General features: G+C 37.1%; 1 protein-coding gene across 21 annotated transcripts in view; it reads right to left on the bottom strand.

The window, feature by feature from the left end:
- WDPCP (WD repeat containing planar cell polarity effector) overlaps positions 1-22736 on the bottom strand; it is a 307323-nt gene that overhangs the window by 60260 nt on the left and 224327 nt on the right. For all 21 annotated transcript variants that reach the window (XR_014081750.1, XR_014081749.1, XR_014081751.1 and 18 more), the window contains one exon: positions 7598-7661. Coding sequence is in view for 17 of the 21 variants with exons in the window: in XM_081588356.1 (XP_081444482.1) it covers positions 7598-7661 (64 nt within the window). In the remaining 4 variants the exon portion in view is untranslated. The remainder of the gene's footprint in view (positions 1-7597; positions 7662-22736) is intronic.

The following is a 22736-nucleotide window of genomic DNA, read 5'->3' as shown; positions in this document are numbered from 1 at the left end:
CCTAGTTTACGGAGTACTTTCTATATAGTATCTGCACGGAGATTCAAAACCAATCTGAAAATCGATTAAAAACCTAAATATGACACCAGATACTATAAAAGTCTTAGAGGAAAACATAGGCAAAATACTCTTGTGTAAATTATGGCAATATTTTTTTGATCCATCTCGTAAAGTGAAGAAAACAAAAGCAAAAATAAACAAATGGGACCTAATTAAACTTAAAAACCTTTGCACAGCAAAGAAAACCATTCACAAAATAAAAAGGCTACCTAGTAAACGGAGAAAATATTTGCAAATGATGTGACCAGTAAGGGGTTAATATTCATATATCCCCTTGATCACAGCCTTGTTGTGGCGATGGGGCTTGCGTAACTCAGTGAAGCTATGAGCCATGCTGTGCAGGGCCATCCAAGACAAACAAGTCATAATGACGTTCTGATAAAATGTGTCCACTGGAGGAGGAAATGGCAATCCATTCCAGATTCTTGCCATGAGAACCCCATTAACAGTATGAAAGGCAAAAAGATATGACTCCTGAAGATGAGTACCCCCAGTTGGAAGGTGTCCAGTATGGTACTGGGGAAGAGTAGAGGGCAAATACTAATACAGCTCCAGAAAGAATGAAGGAGCTGGGCCAAACCAGAAATGATGCTCAGTTGTGGATATGTCTGGTGGTGAAAGTAAAGTCTGATGCTGTACAAAACAATATTGCATAGGAACTGGAACGTTAGGTCCATGAATCAAGGTAAATTGGACGTGACCAAGCAGGAGATGGCAAGAGTGAACATTGACATTTTAGGAATCAGTGAACTAAAATGGACAGGAGTGGGCAAATTTAATTCATGTAAACATTGTATCTATTACTGTCGGCAAGAATCCATTGGAAGAAATGGAGTAGCCCTCATAGTTAACAAGAGTCTGAATTGCAGTACTTGAGTGAAATCTCAAAAAGGAGAGAATGATCTCTGTTGCCAAGGCAAACCTTATTCAACATCACAGTAATCCAAGTCTCTGCCCCAGCCACTGATGCCAAAGAAGCTGAAGCTGACAGTTTTATGAAGATCTATAAGACCTTCTAGAACTAACATAAAAAAAAAAAGATGGTCTTTACATCATAGGGGATTGGAATGCAAAATTAGGAAGTCAAGAGATATCCAGAGTAATAGGCCAATTTGGCCTTGGAGTACAAAATGAAGTAGGACAAACGCTTACAGAGTTCTGTCAAGGGAACATGCTGGTCATAGCAAACATCCTTTCCCAGTAACCCAAGAGATGACTTTACACATGGACATAACTAGACGGTCAATACCAAAATCAGATTGATTATATTCTTTGCAGCCGAAGATGGAGAAGCTCTATACAGTCAGCAAAAACAACACCTAGAGCTGACCATGGCTCAGATCATGAGTTCCTTATTGCAAAATTCAGGCTTAAACTGAAGAAAGTAGGGAAAACAACTAGGCCACTCAGTTATGACCTAAATCAAATCTCTTATGATTATACAGTGAGAGTAACAGATTCAACAGATTAGATGTGGTAGACAGAGTGCTTGAAGAACTATAGATAGAGGTTCATAACACTGTACAGGAGACAGTGACCAAAAACATCCCAAAGGAAAAAAAAATGCAAGAAGGCAAGTGGTTGTCTGAGGAGGGTTTTTTTTTAATAAATGCCGAAGCTTTTATTATAAATAAAAGGTTTTTTTTTATATAAATAAAAGGTTTTTTTTTTTTTAATAAATAAAAGCCGAAGAATGAAGAGAAGCAAAAGGCAAGTGAGAAAGGGAAATATATACCCCACTGAATGCAGAGTTCCAGAGAACAGTGAGGAGAGATAAAAAGGCATTCTTACATGAACAATGCAAAGGAATAGAGGAAAACAACAGGATGGGAAAGACTAGAGACTTCTTCAAGAAGACTAGAGATATCAACAGAACATTTCATGCAAGGCTGGGCATGATAAAGGATAGAAATGGTAAGGATCTAACAGGAGCAGAAGAGATTAAGAAGAGGTGGGAAGAATACACAGAAGAACTGTACAAAAAAAGTCTTAATGACCCAGATAACCATGGTAGTTTGGTCACTCACCTAGAGCCAGACATCCTGGACTGTGAAGTCAAGTGGGCCTTAGAAAGCATTACTGCAAACAAAGCTAGTGGAAGTGACAGAATTCCAGCTGAGCTATTTCAAATCCTAAAGATGATGCTGTGTAAAGTGTTGTACTCAATATAGGATGAAATTTGGAAAATTGAGCAGTGACCACAGGACTGGAAAAGATTAGTTTTCATTCTAATCCCACAGAAGGGCAATGCCAAAGAATGTTCAAATACTATACAATTACACTCATTTCACATGCTAGTAAGGTTAGCTCAAAATCCTTCAAGCTTGCATTCAGCAGCACATGTACCGAGAACTTCCAGATGTAGAAGTTGGGTATCAAAGAGCCAGAAGAACCAGAGATCAAATTGGCAACATTTGCTGGATCATGGAGAAAGCAAGGGAATTACAGAGCCTCACTGACTACATTAAAGCCTTTGACTGTGTGGATCACAGCAAATTGTGGAAAATTCTTAAAGGGATGAATTTAGACTACATAAGACTACCAGACCACTTCACATATCTCCAGAGAAACTTGTATATGGGTCAGGAAGCAACAGTAAGAACCAGACATGGAACAACTGAGTGGTTCCAAATTGGGAAAGGAGTACCTCAAAGTTGTATATTGTCACCCTATTTATATAACTTATATGCAGAGTACATCATGTGAAATGCCAAGGTGGATGAATCACAACTTTGGAATCTAGATTGGTGGAAGAAATATCAACAGCCTTAGATTGCAGATGATAGCACTCTAATGGCAGAAAGGAAGGAGGAACTAAAGAGCTTCTTGATGAAGGTGAAAGAGGAGAGTGAAAAAGCTAGCTTAAAAATCAACAGTAAAAAACTAAGATCATAGCATCCAGTCCCATCACTTCATCGCAAACAGAAGGGGAAAAAGTGGAAGCAGTGACAGATTTTATGTTCTTAGGCTCCAAAATCCCTATGGATGGTGACTACAGTCATGAAACCGAAAGACATTTCCTCCTTGGAAGGAAAACTATAACAAGCCTAGACAGCATATTAAAAAGCAGAGACATCACTTTGCCAACAAAGGTCTGTATAGTCAAAGCTATGTTTTTTCCAGTGTTGTGTATGGATGTGAGAGTTGGACCTTTATGAAGGCTGAACACCAAAGTATTGATGTTTTCGAGTTGTAGTGCTACAGAAGACTCTTGAGGGACTGCAAGGAGATCAAACCAGTCAACTGTAAAGTAAATCAACTCGGAATACTCATTGGAAAGACTGATGCTGAAGCTGAAGCTCCAATACTTTGGCCACCTTATTGGAAAAGTGGGCTGACTGGAAAAGATCCTGATGCTGGGAAAGACTGAAGGCCTATGAAGTAGGGGGTGGCAGAGGATGAGATGGTGAGGTAGCATCATTGACTCAATGGACATGAAATTGAGCAAACTCTGGGAGATAGTGGAGGACACAGGAGCCTGTTGTGCTGCAGTCCATGGGGTCACAAAGAGTCAGACATGACTTTGCGACTGAATGACAACAACAACATTCATTATATGTAAAAAGCTCCTACGACTCAACATCAAAAAAAAACCCCAAATCTCAATTACAAAATGAGCAGAATAATTGAATAGACAATTGCTTCAAGAAGGATATGCACATGGCCAACAGGCACATGAAAGGATTCTCAGCATCACTAATCATCAAGGCAATGCAAATCAAAACCACAATGAGATATCTCCTCACACCAGTCAGAATGGCTGCCATCAAGAAGAACACAACGAATGTTGGTGAGGATGTGGAGAAACGGAAAGCATCATACACTGTTGGTGAGAATGTAAATTGGTGCAGTCACTGTGGAAAACAGTATGGGGTTTCCTCAAATAAATAAAAATAGTAATACTAGCAATTCCACTCCTGGATATATATCTGAAAAACAAAACCCACTAATTTGTAAAGATACATGCACTTCAATGTTTATAGCAGCATTATTTACAATTACCAAGGTATTATATAAATAAATATATATAAAACACATCTTTTCATATATATATATATATATGTGTGTGTGTATGTGTGTATATATATATATATATATGTATATATATAAGCATACCACTCAACCATAAATAAGAATGAAATTTTGCCATTTGAAACACTATGGGTGGACTTGGAGGGCATCATGCTAAGTAAAATAAGTCAGAGGAAGACAAATACTGTATGATATCTAAAAACTACAGCAAACTAGTGAATATACCAAAAGAAGCAGACTTAAGGAACAAACTAGTGGTTACCAGTTTGAAGAGGGAAGCAGGAGGGGCAGAGAAAAACAAATGGTTAGTATGGGATTGTATAAAATCATCTGTGTGAAACTTAAAAATTGTAAAGCATTATAGAATTCAAAACCTCTTTTATTCAATAAAAAAAATCCAACGTATGGATAGGTACTATATTATTATCATCATTTACACATAAAACTCAAAAGTTACTGACTTTGAAGACAACTTATGACCCAAATTCCATGTATCTACCATTACACCTTCCCACTACACCCTTCCTTAACATGATCTGGATATAACAAAGAGTAGAGTATACTTCCCAGAACTGAAAGAAAGCTGATGTAGCTGAGAGGTGAGAGTGGAGGGGCTGTAGATGCCACTTTAAGGAGTTAGAATTTATCCCAAAGGCAATGAGAAGATGCTAAAAGGTTTTAAATATGGAGGAGTGAAATTATAAATTATGATTGTTTTGACCAGAGGTCTGCAAACATATTTTGTAAAGCACCAGAGAGTAAATATTTTAGGCTCTACAAGTCAGCAAGTCTCCTGCACCCACTCAACTCTGCCATCATAAAGCAGTCATACACATTACATAAGTAAGTTTGGCTATGTTTCAATACCACTTCATTTATGGATATGAAAATCTGAATTTGAATATCATGTATTTTTAATATCATATATTTTAAAGTATATTGATACTATTTTTCTTTTGTTTTTTTATGATTTAAAACTGTAAAAAGCCATTTAGGGGCTAAATTTGCCTGGTAGGCCATAGTTTGCTGACCTCTAATTTAGAAGATGATCACTTAGGCTATGTGTAAAGTAGACAAAGAGGTCCTTTCTGGCTCATTTCATCAGGTCTAGTAGCCACATACTGACTTTTTAATATTGAAGGTCTGCTCTATCATGCTCTATGTCTTTTATCTCTCTACCACCAACAGATATGCTAATGAAAAAGAATATTCTCAGGTTAAGCATTACATGTTATTTGTGATCCCTTTGTGTTCAATGTAGTCATATTTTTATTCTTTAAGGATGAGATATCTTAGGGGTAGAAGGTAATTTATAGGTAAGAATACTACTGTTTATTTAAAAAATTTTTAAATCCAAAGAGGTAATAATTCTTAGTATATAGGCTAGATCATAATTTAAATAGTAATAATTGATTAGAAAACATGATAAATTCTTTAGACAATTTCAATGTGGAACATCAAATGTACACGGTAGATTCATACGCTTAAATGGAACTTTAAGGCCTTAATGCTCTCTTAAGGCTTTTAATGCTTCCTAAAGGCAGACCTCGGAGAAGGCAATGGCAACCCCACTCCAGTACTCTTGCCTGGAAAATCCCATGGACGGAGGAGCCTGGTAGGCTGCAGTCTATGGGGTCGCTAAGAGTCAGACACGACTGAGCGACTTCACTTTCACTTTTCACTTTCATACATTGGAGAAGGAAATGGCAACCCACTCCAGTGTTCTTGCCTGGAGAATCCCAGGGATGGCGGAGCCTGGTGGGCTGCCGTCTATGGGGTCGCACAAAGTCGGACACGACTGAAGCAACTTAGCACCAGCACCAAAGGCAGACCTTGGGCTATAAATAAACAAAGTTACATATGAAGAATAAGGATGTAGCATTTTGATTGTTCACTATTACAAATAAGAAGGAAAGCAAAAGTATCTCTTACTTCCTTATTTTAGATTTTTATCTTTTACTAGTAAAAATCCTAATGGGTTAAGGTTAGCCTATTAGTAGAAAGTCTATTTGGCTTTAAACTAACATGGAGACTTTATACTGCTACTGCCTAAACTGAGACTAAATGCTGAAAACAGATATTATTTGAAAAGAAGTTTGTAAGATGGCTTTGATGAGTATGGGTGTGTGCTCTGTCGTTTCTGACTCTTTGCGACCCCATGGACTGTAGCCCCCAGGCTTTGATGATTATGTATTGGTTAATAGTTAATGCAGCATAAATTACAGAACAGTATAATAATACATTGGGAAAGAAAGTTTATCAGACACTAAACATATAAATATTAATCTCTTTAGTTATTATCTTGGCTAGAAAGAAGACTGGGACTACAGACATAAAAAAATAAGGAAATAGGAAGAAAATCTATCTTTATTACTGAGTTAGTGGCAGAGGTGAGGAGGAAATAAAGCGACAAAGTCACTTGGGTCAGAAAATCTAAGAAGTGTTGTAATTAAATTTCTGACACTGTGATGTTTGCATGCATAGACTTTGGTGAAAATAATAAAATGTTCCCTTAATATACTAATATGCCTGATCAATGTAACCTAACAAAATACAGACAACCAACAAATAACAAAAGGTTCATACATTTGAAGTAATTAGAGAGATTTTTTCCATGATCAATGAATGCACAAAGCACAATTTAATTGAGTGATGCAAAATTAGAATTTAAACAGCAAACTCATTTCAAAGACAAGATAACTAATATCATGAACCCATATTAACATCTAAAGCATCAAAGCTTAAAGTACAAAATGTCTTCACTGTACAGAAGATTCAGATAAAAGAGCCTTCTCAAAGTTTTTGTTGTTTTCAAGATTTTTTGACAGCAATGAAATTTCTATGGAGCAGAATGTGCCGAAAATCAGGAACCTCACCTTTGTTTATCTGATCTCATTGTGGCAAAAGATCTTATAAAATTAGAACCTAATACAGAGCACAGAGATGTGTAAGAAACTATTTTACTGTTCCATAACTAATAAATTGAGGATTAAAGCATATTTGAACTTATATTCTCTTGGATCTACTTTGCAGTGTGGTCACTTTAAAAATACAAATGAGAACATTCAAACTGTTACTTCTCACTAAAACCTAAGGGACAAACTGAGCACATTCAAGATCTTGGGGACATGTCTTGTCCTGTGTCCTGGTCTCTGAAGCTGTACTTCTATAGGGGATAGATTAGAAAGAAATTTAAGCTTGTTAGATACAAAGGTGTCATCCTCTCACATCAAAGTACACGAGGAGAGACATTCAAGAATTATAAATTCTTAGAAAACATAAAAAATCCTTTGGGTCTGGCAAGGAAAATGTCAGCAAGTCAAAAGAGACTAGATGGCTATTGACCAGTTTCATGAAGGCAAAGCTGCAAGCCAAGATGGAATAATGCTTTCCCACCATGTGTCGAAGGCACAAATGACACTAATCCTTTTTAATGGTCACAAAAGCTGACAACTTACTCAGCGTTAGAACCGAAGGCACAAAATCATCTCAAGGAATGACTCACCATAAACAGGTCACGAGCACCAATGTCAACAGCTAACAGAAATGCCTTTTCAAATCTTTGGTACCTGTAAGGAAGAAATGTTATATGTTGTGAACAAAACTATAGAAGAGGAGAGAGCAGTCTGTTTAATGTAGTTTTATGCTATTGTTTTTGTTCTGATGAAAATATCCTCAAACAGTAGGGACTTCGCCGGCTGACATCTTCCCTGTGTGAACTCTTACTGTACTTAGGAGGTGCTGATGCACACAGCCTGTGGAGGGGTTCAGTGTAACTGTCAAGGACAAACATAACCAGATTAGGTGCTGCTAAATGTAGAGAAATGATAGCTTAGGAAATACATTTTCTCATTATTTTTTCCTTTGTTGTATTTTGTTGTGTAAGAGGAAAGTAGCAGGATATGGACAATCTAGCAGGATAAGAGCAATTAATAAATCATATAATTATATTTTATGTTTCTTAGGTAAAAGTTGAGAAGTCATATGTTGCATTTTACAAAACTCTCACATTTGTGAATCTGGGGTAAAAACATCCCTTGCTGTTGTAAATGAAAATAATAAGTGATTTCTAAGTATTTTAAAAAGGTATTACTTTTCTACTATTTCATCACAATCAGGCTATCTTTCCCTGAGGTATAACTAAGAATTTTCTTTGTGAGAACAAACTTTAGTTTACATTAATTACCTCTATAGAAAATTTCAAGTCCTGAGAGAAAAGCATGTCATGAACATATAATTTGCACAGGATTTTGGAATGAAAGGTCATCTATGCTGAAACTTACACAGATGTAACTATCAGTTTTTCTGACTCAAGAAACAAGCAGATATATAACCAAGTTGTTCTGTTCTATACTGTGAAATATGACGGTATAAAATATACTAAATTTTCAAATAAAACATAGCAGAAATGTGAAATATTATTATTAACAGAGTACATAAAGTTTATTAGTGAAATAGCTAATATAATTAAAATTCAAACAAGGCTTATTATTATTCCATATGAGCTGGTAGGCCAGAAACTGAAACACTTTGTAATTTCCATACTGTGTTTGATAGCTGTTCTCCCATCTACTCTCTGGTTCTTCTTACTAGTATCTCCAGAATTTGCTGAATCCTTTTCAACTATGGAAGATCAGAAGAAAATTGTGTTCATTTTTGTTCCAGGAAAATGGCTGACTCTATATATTCAGTGGATGTGGGATGTAATAAGGAAGAGGACAGTAGATCAGCAAGTTGTACTATTAATACTATTCATAGTTTACTGCCATTTTGCATTTGTTCCCACCCACTACATTGAAACTTTTCTAGCAGTAGTAATTATTCATCCTCTAAATTCAAACTTAAAGATAAGTTCTTATCTTGTGTGCTCTTTCGGCCACATCTTCCCCTACTTGAAACCCTCTTTCTTTGCATTTGGAGATTCATTCTTGCATTTGGAGATTCATCTTCTGTTTTCTCAATTCTTAGATTTCACTTTCTTAGTCTCCTTTTTAAGTTAAAGTTTTCTCTGCCTATTCCATGAAGGACCAGGCAGTAACCTACTCAGATAGGGTTACTACCTCAGTTACCCTAACTACGCCTATGGCATTGATACATCAAAGACACAAATCTCTAGTATCCATTTATTCCTGGAGCTCTAAACTCTTTTGTTCCAGGTATCTCAAATTTAACATGTCTAATATGTCCACTGAGACACCAATTTGGCAACCATATATGTGATTCATTGGAATTGGGAAATATGAAATTAAGATGAGCAGCTTAGGAGGTACAGTTCCTTCTAGGTAAGAGGTAATGATTCACATTATGATAAAATGAAAGAATTGGCATTGGCATTTGGTAGTATGATCAACCAAAAATACCAAAGGGTGCTCCCAACTAGACTGCTTATAAAATATATCTTAAAGTACAACATAAAAGACTCTTAAAAAAAAAAAAAAGGAAATTTCCAAGGATAACACATTTTCAATCAAAAAATAACCAACTAACCAAAGTTCCTTGACTGAAACTAGAGTTAGGATCCATAAGCAGAGATTAAAAAAATGGGGAAAAAGGGCAGAACTACTCTGGCCATCACCCTCAGAAGACTGAGCCTTGACCAAGTCTTAAGGTAAAGGTGCTTAACTGAGACTTCTGATTAAGCTAAAACGATCCCAAGTTTTAAGTGCCCTTAACAAAGGCAGAAACAGTAAAAAGAAAATTCATGTCTGGATTAAAGCACTTTTGATACAAGTCACCGGGATTGCCATAAATTAAAACAAGTATGAGCTCACACTGAAACATTACTAAATACAAAAGAAACAAGCTACTGTGATGGGAAATTAGAAAATAAACAACAGATTTACTTCTCCCTGGATTTCAGATGATTGAATTATTAAAGTTAGAATGTAAAACAGGTAAGCATATTTAAAGGAATAATGATGGAGCCATGAAAATAAGATTACAACAGGATATATTAATAATAAAAGTGTTACCCAGTAGATTTTTTAAGAAAAATAGAACTTTTGGAAATGAAAAACTGAGGTTAAATAATTTGGTATAAAGAGAGAATTAGTGAAATAAAAGAGGCATAAGTAAGGAATTACAAAATGTTAAAGAGACAAGAGAAAAAAATATAAAGGGAAGTTAGCAATACAAAGAACATGGAAGTTAGCAAAACAGAGAACATGGAAAAGTCTAACACGTCTAATCAGGTAATTAAAGTCAATGTGGACAATTTTCCAGAGCTGATAAATGATATGAATCAATAAGCACAAGAGGGACAATATATATCAATCAGGATACACTGAAAAGAATATATAATTATGCATATATACAATGAAGATGCAGAACTCTAAAAATAAAAAGGTCTTAAAAAGCAAGAGAAAAGACAGGTGACCTACAAAGAAGATAACCTACAAATAGACTGACACCAGACCTCTCAATGACAGCAATGGGGTGTAGAAGACAGTAGGGATGCATCTTTAAATGATAGTGAGAAAATAAGCATTTCTCTTGTATAATATAATAATGGAATTCTCAACAGGTAAAGCAAAATAAAGACACTTTCAGATATGTAAAAACTGAAAGCATTCAACAGATTTTCAGTAAAGGGACTTCTAGGGGACATAACCCAGGGAAAAAGGAAAATGATCCCAGAAGGAAGGTTTGAGAAGCAAGAAGGAATAGCTTAAAAGAAAAGATTTGGCTAATATACAGGCTGATAAATACACACAGACATACATGCACATATACAAATGTTTTGCTATTTTTAAGATCAGAAAACACTAATTAGATATGTCATATTAATCAGAAAAAAGTTAAAGTGCTAAGGTCCTTGCTTCTTGAATTGTTGAAGATAATTGTTTGATTTTGGTAACTATCACAACCAAATTACAAATAGCAATCATTAAAAGTTTGTATAAATGCTTAAACAGTAATGTAGGTAGAGTGGGGTGAAGGGTGAGCAAATTAAAAAAGAAGAAAATTCAAGAAGTATTAAAGAAAAGAACACTAGATCTACACCAGTCCACTGGTGAAAACAGTGCCTGAGAGATACCAGGGCCAATTGCCAGCATACCCACAGTTAAAGTGTGGCCAAGGGAAGTTCCAACAAGTATGTAATTTGAGAGCTCACACAACAGGGGAAAGGTAACACAGCAGAGCACACCCAGGGGTGAACATCTCAGAGGCAGAATGCTAAGTGGCTTCTCTCCCAGTGGGAGTTCTCTGATCCCACCTACCTCACACCACAGATCAGAAAAGACCTAACCTGGGGACCTCTGCTCCAACAACTAAAGAGCAGACCACACCCCTGACAGGGCAGTGATAACCAGAGAGTCTGTCTGATACGTCCATTTATACATCAATTTGGCAACCATATATATGATGAACTGAAATTGAGAAATATAAAATTAAAGTGGACAGCTTAGGTAGTACACTTCTTTCTAGGTAAGAGGTAATGATTCACATTCTGAGAAAACGAAAGAATTGGCTTTGGCATCTGGTAGCATGATCAACCAAAAATATCAAAGAGTGCTCCCAATTAGACTGCTTATAAATATATGTTAAAATACAACACAGAACTCTTTAAAAAAAAGTTTCCGAGAATACCACACTCTCAATTACAAAATGACTAACTAACCAAAGTTCCTTGATTGACACCAGAGTAATGCTCCCTGAGCAGAGAGCAAAAGAGGGAAAAAAGGCAGAACTAGTCTGAGCCGTCACCCTCAGAAGACTGAGCCTTGAACAAGTCACAAGATAAAGGTGCTTACCCTGAGACTTCTGATTAAGCCACAGGCTAAAATGATGGCAGGTTTTAAGTGCCCTTAACATTGACAGAAACAATAAAAAGAAAATTCATCTTTGGATTAAAACACTTTTGATAGAAGCCACCAGGATTGCCATAAATTAAAACAAGTACAAGTTCACAATGAAACATCACCAAATACAAAAGAAAACAAGCTACTATAATGGAAAATTAGAAGATAAACAACAGATTTACTTCTCCCCAGATTTCAGATAATTGAATTATTAAAGTTAGAATATAAAATAAATCAGCATAAGATATTTAAAAAATAATGATGGAACAATGAAAAGAAGCATACAACAGGATATATTAATAATAAAAAATTATCAGGTAGACATTTGAAGAAATAAATAGAACTTCTGGAAATGAAAAACTGTAGTTAAATATTTCAGCACAAAGAGAGAATTAATGAAGTAAAAGAGGCATAAAATAAGGAATTAAATAGAATGGTATACAGAGAGACAAGAGAGAAAAATATAAAGTAAGTTTAGCAATGCAGAGAACATGGAAAAGTCTAACATGACTAATCAGGTAATTAAAGGCAGAGAATATTCCAGAGCTCATAAATGATATGAATCAATAAACACAAGAGGGACAATATACAAGCTGGATACATTGAAAAGAATCTATAATTATGCACATCTATAGCAGAGATGCAGAATTCCAAAAAGAAAAAGATCTTAAAAAGCCAGAGAGAAGAAAGATCACTACAAACGAGATAACCTACAAACAGACTGACACCAGACCTCTCAATGGCGACAATGGGACATAGAAGACAGTAGGGCCAAGCAGTAAAATCAGTAAACAAAGAGAGGTCTTAACATAATTACACAGCTAGATTTATTCGATACACAGAACTTCTTACTCATTAATTAGTAAATATACATCTTTCTCAAAATACATGGAATCCTTACAAAATTCTGTTAGTAAATAAAAAAGCATTTCTCAATACATTGTAAGGAATAATATATATAATGAATCTATTAGCAATGCAGTTTCTGATAAAAAGATAAGTAATAAATTCATACACATCTAGAAATTAAAGTCATTAATCAAAGAAAAATTATAAATTTTAAAATACTTAGAAATAAAAACTTGAGCAAATGAGACAATTGAAGAGAAATTTGTCTTTTTTTAAGTGCTTATATTAGGTAAAGAAGAAAGGTTAATGATTGATGAGCTAAATATCTCATTTAAAACTTAGATAAAAACAGAATAAAGGCAAATAGAAGGGGGGAAAATGGAAGCAGTGTCAGATTTTATATTGCTGGGTTCCCAAATCACTGCAGACTGTGACTGCAGCCATGTACTCTTTGGAAGAAAAGCTATGACAAATCTAGACAGTGTATTTAAAAGCAGAGACATTAAAGAACAAAGCACAGACATCACTTTGCCGACAAAGCTTTGTATAATCAAAGCTATGGTTTTTCTAGTATTCATGTACAGATGTGAGAGTTGGACCATAAAAAAGGTAGAGCACTGAAGAATTGATGCTTACCAGTTGTGGTGCTAGAGAAGATTTTTGTGGTGCTAGAGAACTCCAAGTCCCCTGGACTGCAAGGAGATCCAACAGGTCCATCCTAAAGGAAATCAGTCCTGAATGTTCATTGGAAGGACTGTGCTAAAGCTGAAACTCCAATACTCTGGCCACCTGATGCGAAGAGCTGACTCATTGGAAAAGACCCTAATGCTGGAAAAGATTGAAGGAGGGAGGAGAAGGGGACAACAGAGGATGAGATGGTTGGATGGCATCACCAACTCAATGGACATGAGTTTGAGTAAACTCTGGGAGTTGGTGATGGACGCAGAGGCCTGGCGTGCTGCAGTACATGGGTTGTAAAGAGTCGGACATGACTGAGCAACTGAACTGAACTGAACTGATAACATATGTAAGTAATATATGTGGCAACTATACGATGAAGAATGGGATAAGGATGGTAAATGAACCAGTTGAGATCTAAGATTTCTGCATTTTACATGAACTAATACTATATTAATTAGAAGTAGACTATGGAACATTACAGATATATAATGTAAACCCTAGAGCAACTAAAAAAGTACAATGTGAAGTTCAGTCATGTCCGACTATTTGAGACCCTATGGACTGTAGCATGCCTGGCTTCCCTGTCTATCACCAACTTCTGGAGCTTGCTCAAACTCCTGTCCATCGAGTCAGTGATGCCATCCAACCATCTCATCCTCTGTTGTCCCCTTCTCCTCCTGCCTTCAATCTTTCCCAGCATCAGGGTCTTTTCCAATGAGTCGGTTCTTTGCCTCAGGTGAGCAAAATATTGCAGTTTCAGCATCAGTCCTTCCAGTGAATATTCAGGATCGATTTCCTTTAGGATTGACAGGTTAGATCTCCTTGCAGTCCAAGGGACTCTCAAGAGTCTTCTCCAGTACCACAGTTCAAAAGCATCAATTCTTCAGTGCTCAGCCTTCTTTATAGTCCAACTCTCAGATCCATACTGACTGCTGGAAAAACCATAGCTTTGACTAGATGGACCTTTGTTGGCAAAGTAATGTCTCTGCTTTTTAATATGCAACCTGGGTGGGTCATAGCTTTTCTTCCGAGAAGCAAGTGTCTTTTAATTTCATGGCTGCATAATGTGAAGAGATATGGCTAAAAAAGCTTATAGATAAAACAAAATTCTGAAAAATACTCAAATAATCAAAAGAAACAAATGGAGGAACAAATATTATAAGAGATAAACAGAAAACAAAATGGCAGATTGACTTTGAGCCGCATATATAAGTACGTAATTATTAATGGTCACGAAGCAACAGTTAGAACTGGACATGGAACAAGACTGGTTCCAAATAGGAAAAGGGGTACGTCAAGGCTGTATATTGTCACCCTGATTATTTAACTTCTATGCAGAGTACATCATGAGAAACGCTGGGCTGGAAGAAACAGAAGCTGGAATCAAGATTGCCAGGAGGAATATCAATAACCTCAGATATGCAGATGACGACACCCTTATGGCAGAAAGTGAAGAAGAACTAAAGAGCCTCTTGATGAAAGTGAAAGAGGAGAGTGAAAAAATTGGCTTAAAGCTCAACGTTCAGAAAACTAAGATCATGGCATCTGGTCCCATCACTTCATGGGAAATAGATGGGGAAGCAGTGGAAACAGTGTCAGACTTTATTTTTTTGGGCTCCAAAATCACTGCTGATGGTGATTGCAGCCATGAAATTAAAAGACGCTTCCTCCTTGGAAGGAAGGTTATGGCCAACCTAGATAGCATATTTAAAAGCAGAGACATTACTTTGCCAACAAAAGTCCGTCTAGTCAAGGCTATGGTTTTTCCAGTGGTCATGTATGGATGTGAGAGTTGGACAGTGAAGAAAGCTGAGCGCCGAAGAATTGATGCTTTTGAACTGTGGTGTTGGAGAAGACTCTTGAGAGTCCCTTGGACTGCAAGGAGATCCAACCAGTCCATCCTAAAGGAGATCAGTCCTGGGTGTTCATTGGAAGGACTGATGTTGAAGCTGAAACTCCAATACTTTGGCCACCTCATGCAAAGAGTTGACTCATTGGAAAAGACCCTAATGCTGAGTAGGATTGGGGGCAGGAGGAGAAGGGGACGACAGAGGATGAGATGGTTGGATGGCATCACTGACTCGATGGACATGGGTTTGGGTAGACTCCGGGAGTTGGTGAAGGACAGGGAGGCCTGGCATGCTGCAGTTCATGGGGTTGCAAAGAGTCAGACATGACTGAGCAACTGAACTGAATTGAACTGAATTATTAATGGGTTAAACACTCCAATAACAAAACAAAAGATTGTTAGAATGGGTAAAAAGCAAAACTCAATTATATGCTAGTTTATAAGAAATCTACTATACAGACAGTGTGACAGTAAATGGATGGAAAACAATGCTAGAATGATTAAAATTACTAGATAAAATAGACTACAAATCAAAAACAAGGAGGCATAACAGGAAGACATAACAGTCATAAATGGGCTTCCTGGTTGTCCAGTGGTTAAGAGTAAGCCTTGCAATGCAGTGTACTGGTTTGAACCAGAATGAACACTGGTTCAATCATTGGTCTGGGAAAATCTCACATGCTGCAGAGAAACTAAGCTTTCGCCCCACAACGACTGTGCCTGTGTACCACAATTACTGAAGTCTGTATACTCTGGAAGAGCCCATGCTCTGTAACAAGAGAAGCCACCAACGAGAAACCCCATACACTGCAAGTACAGAGTAGCCCCCACTCACCGCAACTAGAGAAAGGCCTTGTTTAGCAATGAAGAACCAGCACAGCCAAATATAACTTAAAAAAAAAAAAGTTATATATAAAAAATGTTAATTGTCTCTAGGGTAAATTGCAGTTGCTTCCTGCCTCTCTGGAGATTCCAAGATCAGCAGGTAGTTCTGACCCAGGCTTCTAGCAGATTACTGTTTCTGTCATGGATCCTGGAGCATGTGAGATTTTGTGTGTGCTATTTAAGAGTGATGTCACTTTTTTGCTTGGAATATATTTTTCCATCCTTTCACTTTCAACCTATTTGTGTCTTTGAGTCTAAAGTGAGACTCTTCTAGACGACATATAGTTGGGTCGCGTTTTTTCCTACTCTTTAAATCTCTGCACTTTAATTGGTGGGATTAATACATTTTCATTTAGAGTGATTACTGATAAGGAAGTTTAGTCCTGTCATTTTACTGTATTCTACATCTATCTTTTTGTTCCATAATTCCTGCAATACTGCCTTCTTTTCCATATGATTGATTTTGTCTAGTGTACCATTTTGATCCTTCTCTTTCAATATCTTAATTTTATATCAATCTAAGTTTAAATTATACCAACTTAACTTTACAGCATACAATACTTTGTTTCTATATATAGCTCTATCCTCTCCTTTTTTTATTATTGTAAGAAAATATCTTTAAATATTGTGTGCCCATTAACAGATTTACAATTTTTGTTGTATGCACTGTTTTTGAAATCAAATGGGGAAAAAGAAGAGGTACAAGCCAAAATATAATAATACTGGATTTTTTATTTACCTACATAGTTATCTTTCCTTGTATTGTTTATTTCTTGCAGCAGCTTTGAATTACTGTCCTTTCATTTCAGCTTGACAGACTCTCTTTAGTATTTCTATAAGGAAGGTCAACTAGCAGTGAACTTCCTCAGTTTTTATCTGGGAATATCTTACTTTTCCTTCATTTTTTAAAGGATAGTTTTGCCAGGTGTAGAATTCTTGGTTGACTCTTTTCTTTAGATCTTTAAATGTTATCCTGCTACCTTCTGTCGTCCATGGTTTCTAATGAAAAGTCAGCTGTTAATCTTATTGAAGAGCTCTTCTACAAGACCAGTTGCTTTTTGCTTGCTGCTTTTAAGATTCTCTGTCTTTATTTTTTGACATTTTGATTTTGTGTGTTTTGATGTGAATCTCTTTGAGTTGATTCTACTTGAATTTCATCGTGTGTTTTGGATATGTAGATTTCTGCCTTTAGTCAAAATTTTCTTTCCAGAACTCCCCCTCCAGGGTTACCCTAACCCTAACCCTAACCCTCCAGGGGGGTTCTGGAAGGGGAACACATGTACACCCATGGTGGATTCATGTCAATGGATGGCAAAACAAATACAATATTGTAAAGTTAAAAAAAAGAAAATAAACTAATTAAAAAAATTTTTTTCTTTCCTTCTAAGACTCCCATAATGGATACTCTTGATAGCAACCCACCTGCCGCTCAGATTCTGTTCATTTTTTTCATTCTTTTTCCTCTCTGCTCCTCTGATTTGATAATTTTAATTGTTCTATTCTCTGATTCTGTCTTTTGCCACTCAAATCTGCTGTTGAGCCCATCTAGTGGATTTTTCATTTTAGCTATTATACCTTTTAAGCTCCAAATTTTCTATTTGGTTTATTTTAATTATTTCAGTCTCTATTGATAGTCTCTATCTGGTAAGACATTATTCTTCTGATCTCCTTTACATCACTGTCTATCATTTCTGTTAGTTCCCTAAGCTTATGTAAGACAGCTAACTTAAACTGTTGTGCTTCTGCATGCTATTTTTTCCCCTGTGCTTGGGCCACACTTTCCTGCTTTTTTATATGCCTTTTAATTTTTGTTGGAAATAATATGTTTTGAATATAATACAGTGATAACTTTGGAAATAAAATTATTACAGGTTTTACTGTTGTTGCTTTTGAGGGAAGTCATCCACTTGTTTAGTGATATTCTCAAAGCCTATATTTATTGTCATATGTGATCACTGAAATCTGTTTCATTACCTCAGCAATCAGCCAAATATTTTTAACATCCTGACAGACTGATGTGACAGTTCTTTTAAAAAATTCTGAAGCAACAAACAAGCAATCCTCTCAGTCTTTGTAGATTGTATCTGAGCCAAGGCACATTTCACTACTTAGCCAGCATACCTATGTACAGTTCAGCCTCAGAAGTCCGTTCATGCTTGTGCAGAGCCCAAAACTGCTCCAGAATTTTAACTCTGGGGTTCTCTCAGGTTTTTTATGAGCAAACATCCAGATCTGAGCATACGTGTTGAACCCCTGATTTCCTGGCATATGAGGTAGTCCTTTAAGGACTTTATTCCCCTTATATTTAAAATGGAAAACTAAAAAGGACCCACCGTATAGCACAGGGGACTCTGCTCAATGCTGTACAGCAGCTTGTATGGATAGAGTGTGCAGCAGAATGGATACATGTATATGTATGGCTGAGTCACTCTGCTGTGCACCTGAAACTACAAGAACACTGTAAATTGGCTACACTCCAATATAAAATAAAAAGTTAAGTTACAAAAAAGAACTTAATTCCTCCCCAAATCTTCCTCTTAGCCTTCTCTTTCTCAGGTTTTTCTGTCTATCCACTACTTTTCCCACTCTTCATCCTTTGCCTAAGAGACAGCTGTGCATATTATGTCTTGAAATGCTTTTGACATACACAAATGCTTTTGCCAAACATGTTGTTCCAGCCTGAAGGTGGTGAAATAAAACCAAGTGTCTACAGTGGCCCCTCTGGAAATGACAAGACCAAATTCATGACCAGTTTTTGAGATAAAAGTCCATTGTGGACCTCTGGCAGCTAGCTGACACCAGAAATGGTGACCACTGTCCCCACTGCCACTGTCATACTAGGGAATGGGGGATGGCAGACAGGTAAACAAAAATGCAGCAATGTTTCCTTACCGAGTTAGTGGTCTCTGTCCTTATTAAGCATGTCCCTGATTACTGCAAGTTTTAAAAATATGATTCTAGAGTTTTTTAAAAGTGAATTTTGTCAGTTTTTGTTTGCTTAGTGTTTGCTTCATTAGAAGGACTGATTCTTGGAGCTCTACTCTGATGTTTTCATGGTGTCTCTCCAACTTCTATTTATAGGACCCAATGTGGCATTCATGAGAATATCATTCTGAGATCCTACTGAAGAGAATGTAACTGACAGCCCCAGCTGTTCGATTTCAAAATCTGTTGTGTTTTTCTGTTAACGCTACACTTTCCACAAGCTGCTCTGAGGCAATAAATGAGGGCACTAAGGGATACTAAGGCAGTTCTGTTCCTGACTGACATCAGACTGTTTGAATGGGCAATATTGGCTTGAGGACTCCTGACAGATGAATCAAACCTTTCTTTAAATTGTTCTGTGGTGTACTGGAATGGGGGTGGAGACTGTGGATGGGCAGTGGTTAGTAAGTAGACAGTAGCATACGTTGACCACTACTAAGTTGTATTAATGTTCTAAGGAAGAATAATCAGAAACTGAGTGCTCTTTATAGTTAATGGCTAAGTGTGACAGCCAGAAAGCCACTCTGGTAGCTTATTTGTTGTTGTTATTGTTCAGTCACTAAGTTGTGTCCAACTCTTTCTGACCCCACGAACTGCAGCACGCCAGGCTTCTCTGTACTTTACTATCTCCCAGAGTTCGTTCAAATTCACATCCATTGAGTCGGTGATGCTATGTAACCATTTCATCCTCTTACCACACTCTTCTCCTTTTGCCTTCAATTTTTTGCAGCATCAGGATCTAATTCCAATGACTGACTCTTTGCATCAGGTGGGCAAAGTATTAGAGCTTTAGCTTCAGCATCAGTCCTTTCAATGAATATTCAGGGTCGATTTCCTTTAGGATTGGCTGATTTGATCTCCTTGTTGTCCAAAGGACTCTCAAGAGTCTTCTCCAGCACCACAATTGGAAAGCATAAATTCTTTGGCGCTCAACCTTCTTTATGGTCCAACTCTCACATCCATACATGACTACTGGAAAAACCACTGATTTGACTATACAGACCTTTGTCAGCAAAGGGATGTCTCTGCTTTTTAATATGCTGTCTAGGTTTGTCATAGCTTTTCCTCCAAGGAGCAAGCATCAAGAGGGTCTTTATTTTTTTTTTTTTTTAAGTTCCCCTTCACTTTCTGCCATTAGAGAGGTATCATCTGCATATCTGAGGTGGTTATTTCTCCCAGCAATCTTGATTCCAGCTTGTGATTCATCCAGCCCAGCATTTCGCATGATGTACTCTGCATATAAGTTAAATACAGGGTGAAAATACACAGCTTTCTGAAACTCCCTTCCCAATTCTGAACCAGTCCGTTGTTCCATGTAAGGCTCTAACTGTTGCTTTTTGACTGCATACAGGTTTCTCAGGAGACAGGTAAGGTGGTCTAGTATTCCCATCTCTTCAAGAATTTTCCATAATTTGTTGTGCTCCACACAGTCAAAGGCTTTAGTATCGTCAATGAAGCTGAAGTAGATGTTTTTTCTGAAATTCCCTTGCTTTCTCCGTGCTCCAACGAATGTTAGCAATTTGTTCCTCTGCCTTTTCTAAACCCAGCTTGTACATCTGGAAGTTCTTGGTTCATATACTGCTGAAGCCTAGCTTGAAGGATATTGAGCATAACCTTTCTAGCATGTGAAATAAGTGCAACTGTATGATAGTTTGAACATTCTTTGGCATTGCCCTTCTTTGGGACTGGAATGAAACCTCATCTTTTCCTGTTCTGTGGCCACTGCTGACTTTTTCAAATTTGCTGACATACTGAGTGCAGCATTTTAACAGCATCATCTTTTAGGATTTGAAATAGCTCAGGTGAAATTCCATCACCTCCAGTAGCTTTGTTTGCAGTAACACTTCCTAAGCACACTTGACTTTATACTCCAAGATGTCTGGCTCTAGGTGAGTGACCACACTACCATGGTTATTTGGGTCATTAAGACTTTTTCTCTCTATAGTTCTTCTGTGTATTCATGCCATCTCTTCTTAATCACTTCTGCTGCTGGTCGGTCCTTGCCGTTTCTATCCTTTATCATGCCCCTCATTGCATGAAATGTTCCCTTGATATCTCCAATTTTCTTGAGGAAATCTCTAGTCCTTCCCATTCTGTTGTTTTCCCTCTACTTATTTGCATTGCTCATTTAAGATAGCCTTCTTATTTCTCCTTGCTATTCTGTGTGACTCTGCATTCATATGGGTATATCCTTCCCTTTCTCTCTTGCTTTTTCTTCTCTTCTTTCCTCAACTATTCGAAAAGCCTCGTTAGACAACCACTTGGCCTTCTTGCATTTTCTTTCCTTTGGGATGGTTTTGATCACCACCTCTTATACAATGTTATGAACCTCCATCCATAGTTCTTCAGAAACTCTGTCCACCAGAAAATCCCTTGAATCTATTCATCACCTCCACTGTAATTATAAAGTGATTTGATTTAGAGCATACCTGAATGCTCCAGTGATTTCCCATACTTTCTTCAATTTAAGTCTGAATTTTGTAATAAGGAGTTAATGATCTGAGCCACAGTCAGCTGCAGGTCTTGTTTTGGCTGACTGTATAGAGCTTCTCCATCTTGGCTACAAAGAATATAATCTATCTGATTTCAGTATTGACCATTTGGTGATGTCTATGTGTAGAGTCGTTTTGTGATGTTGGAAAAGGATGTTTTCTATGGCCAGTGTGTTCTACTGACAGAACTCTGTTAGCCTTTGCCTTGCTTCATTTTGTACTCCAAGTCTTGTTACTCCAGGTATCTCTCAGCTTTCAACTTTTGCATTTCAATCCCCTATGATGAAAAGCACATCTTTTGTTGTTGTTCTAGAAGATCTTCTAGGTCTTCATAGAAACAATCAACTTTGGCTTCTTCAGCATCAGTGGTTGGTGCATAGACTTAGAATACTGTGATATTGAATGGTTTGCCTTGCAAATGAACCAAGATCACTCTATCGTTTTGGATGTTGCATCCAAGTACTGTACTTTGACTCTTTTTTTTTTTTTTTTTACTACGAGGGCTACTCCATTTCTTCTAAGTGGTTCTTGCCCACAGTAGATATTAATACTCATCTGAATTAAGGTCTCCCATTTCTGTCCATTTTAGTTCATTGATTCCTAAAATGTTGATGTTCACTCCTGCCATCTCCTGTTTGACCACATCCAATTTACCCTGATTCTTGGAACTAACATTACAGCATTGTGCTTTACTTGCACCACCAAACACATCCACAACTGAGCATCATTTCCACTTTGGCCCAGCTGCTTCATTCTTTTTTGACTTAGAGGTAACTGCCCTCTGCTCTTCCCCAGTAGCATACTGGACGTCTACCGACCTTGGGGGCTCATCTTTGGTGTTATATTGTTTTGCCCCTTCATTCTGTTCATGGGGTTCTCGTGGCAAGAATACTGCAGTAGGTTGCCATTTCCTCCCCTAGTGTACCACATTTTGTCAGAACTCTTCATTAGGACCCATTTGTCTTAGGTCACCCTGCACGGTATGTCTCCTAGCTTCACTGAGTTATGCACATCTCTTCACCACAACAAAGCTGTGATCCATGAAGGGGTATCAACATAATAAAGGACATATATGACAAGCCATAGCTAACATCATTCTTA

The sequence above is a fragment of the Giraffa tippelskirchi genome, chromosome 4, assembly GCF_054371585.1.
Source record: "Giraffa tippelskirchi isolate mGirTip1 chromosome 4, T2T-mGirTip1v1.2.pri, whole genome shotgun sequence".
NCBI classification, from domain to species: Eukaryota; Metazoa; Chordata; class Mammalia; order Artiodactyla; family Giraffidae; genus Giraffa; species Giraffa tippelskirchi.
This window is presented reverse-complemented; position numbering and strand designations above follow the sequence as displayed.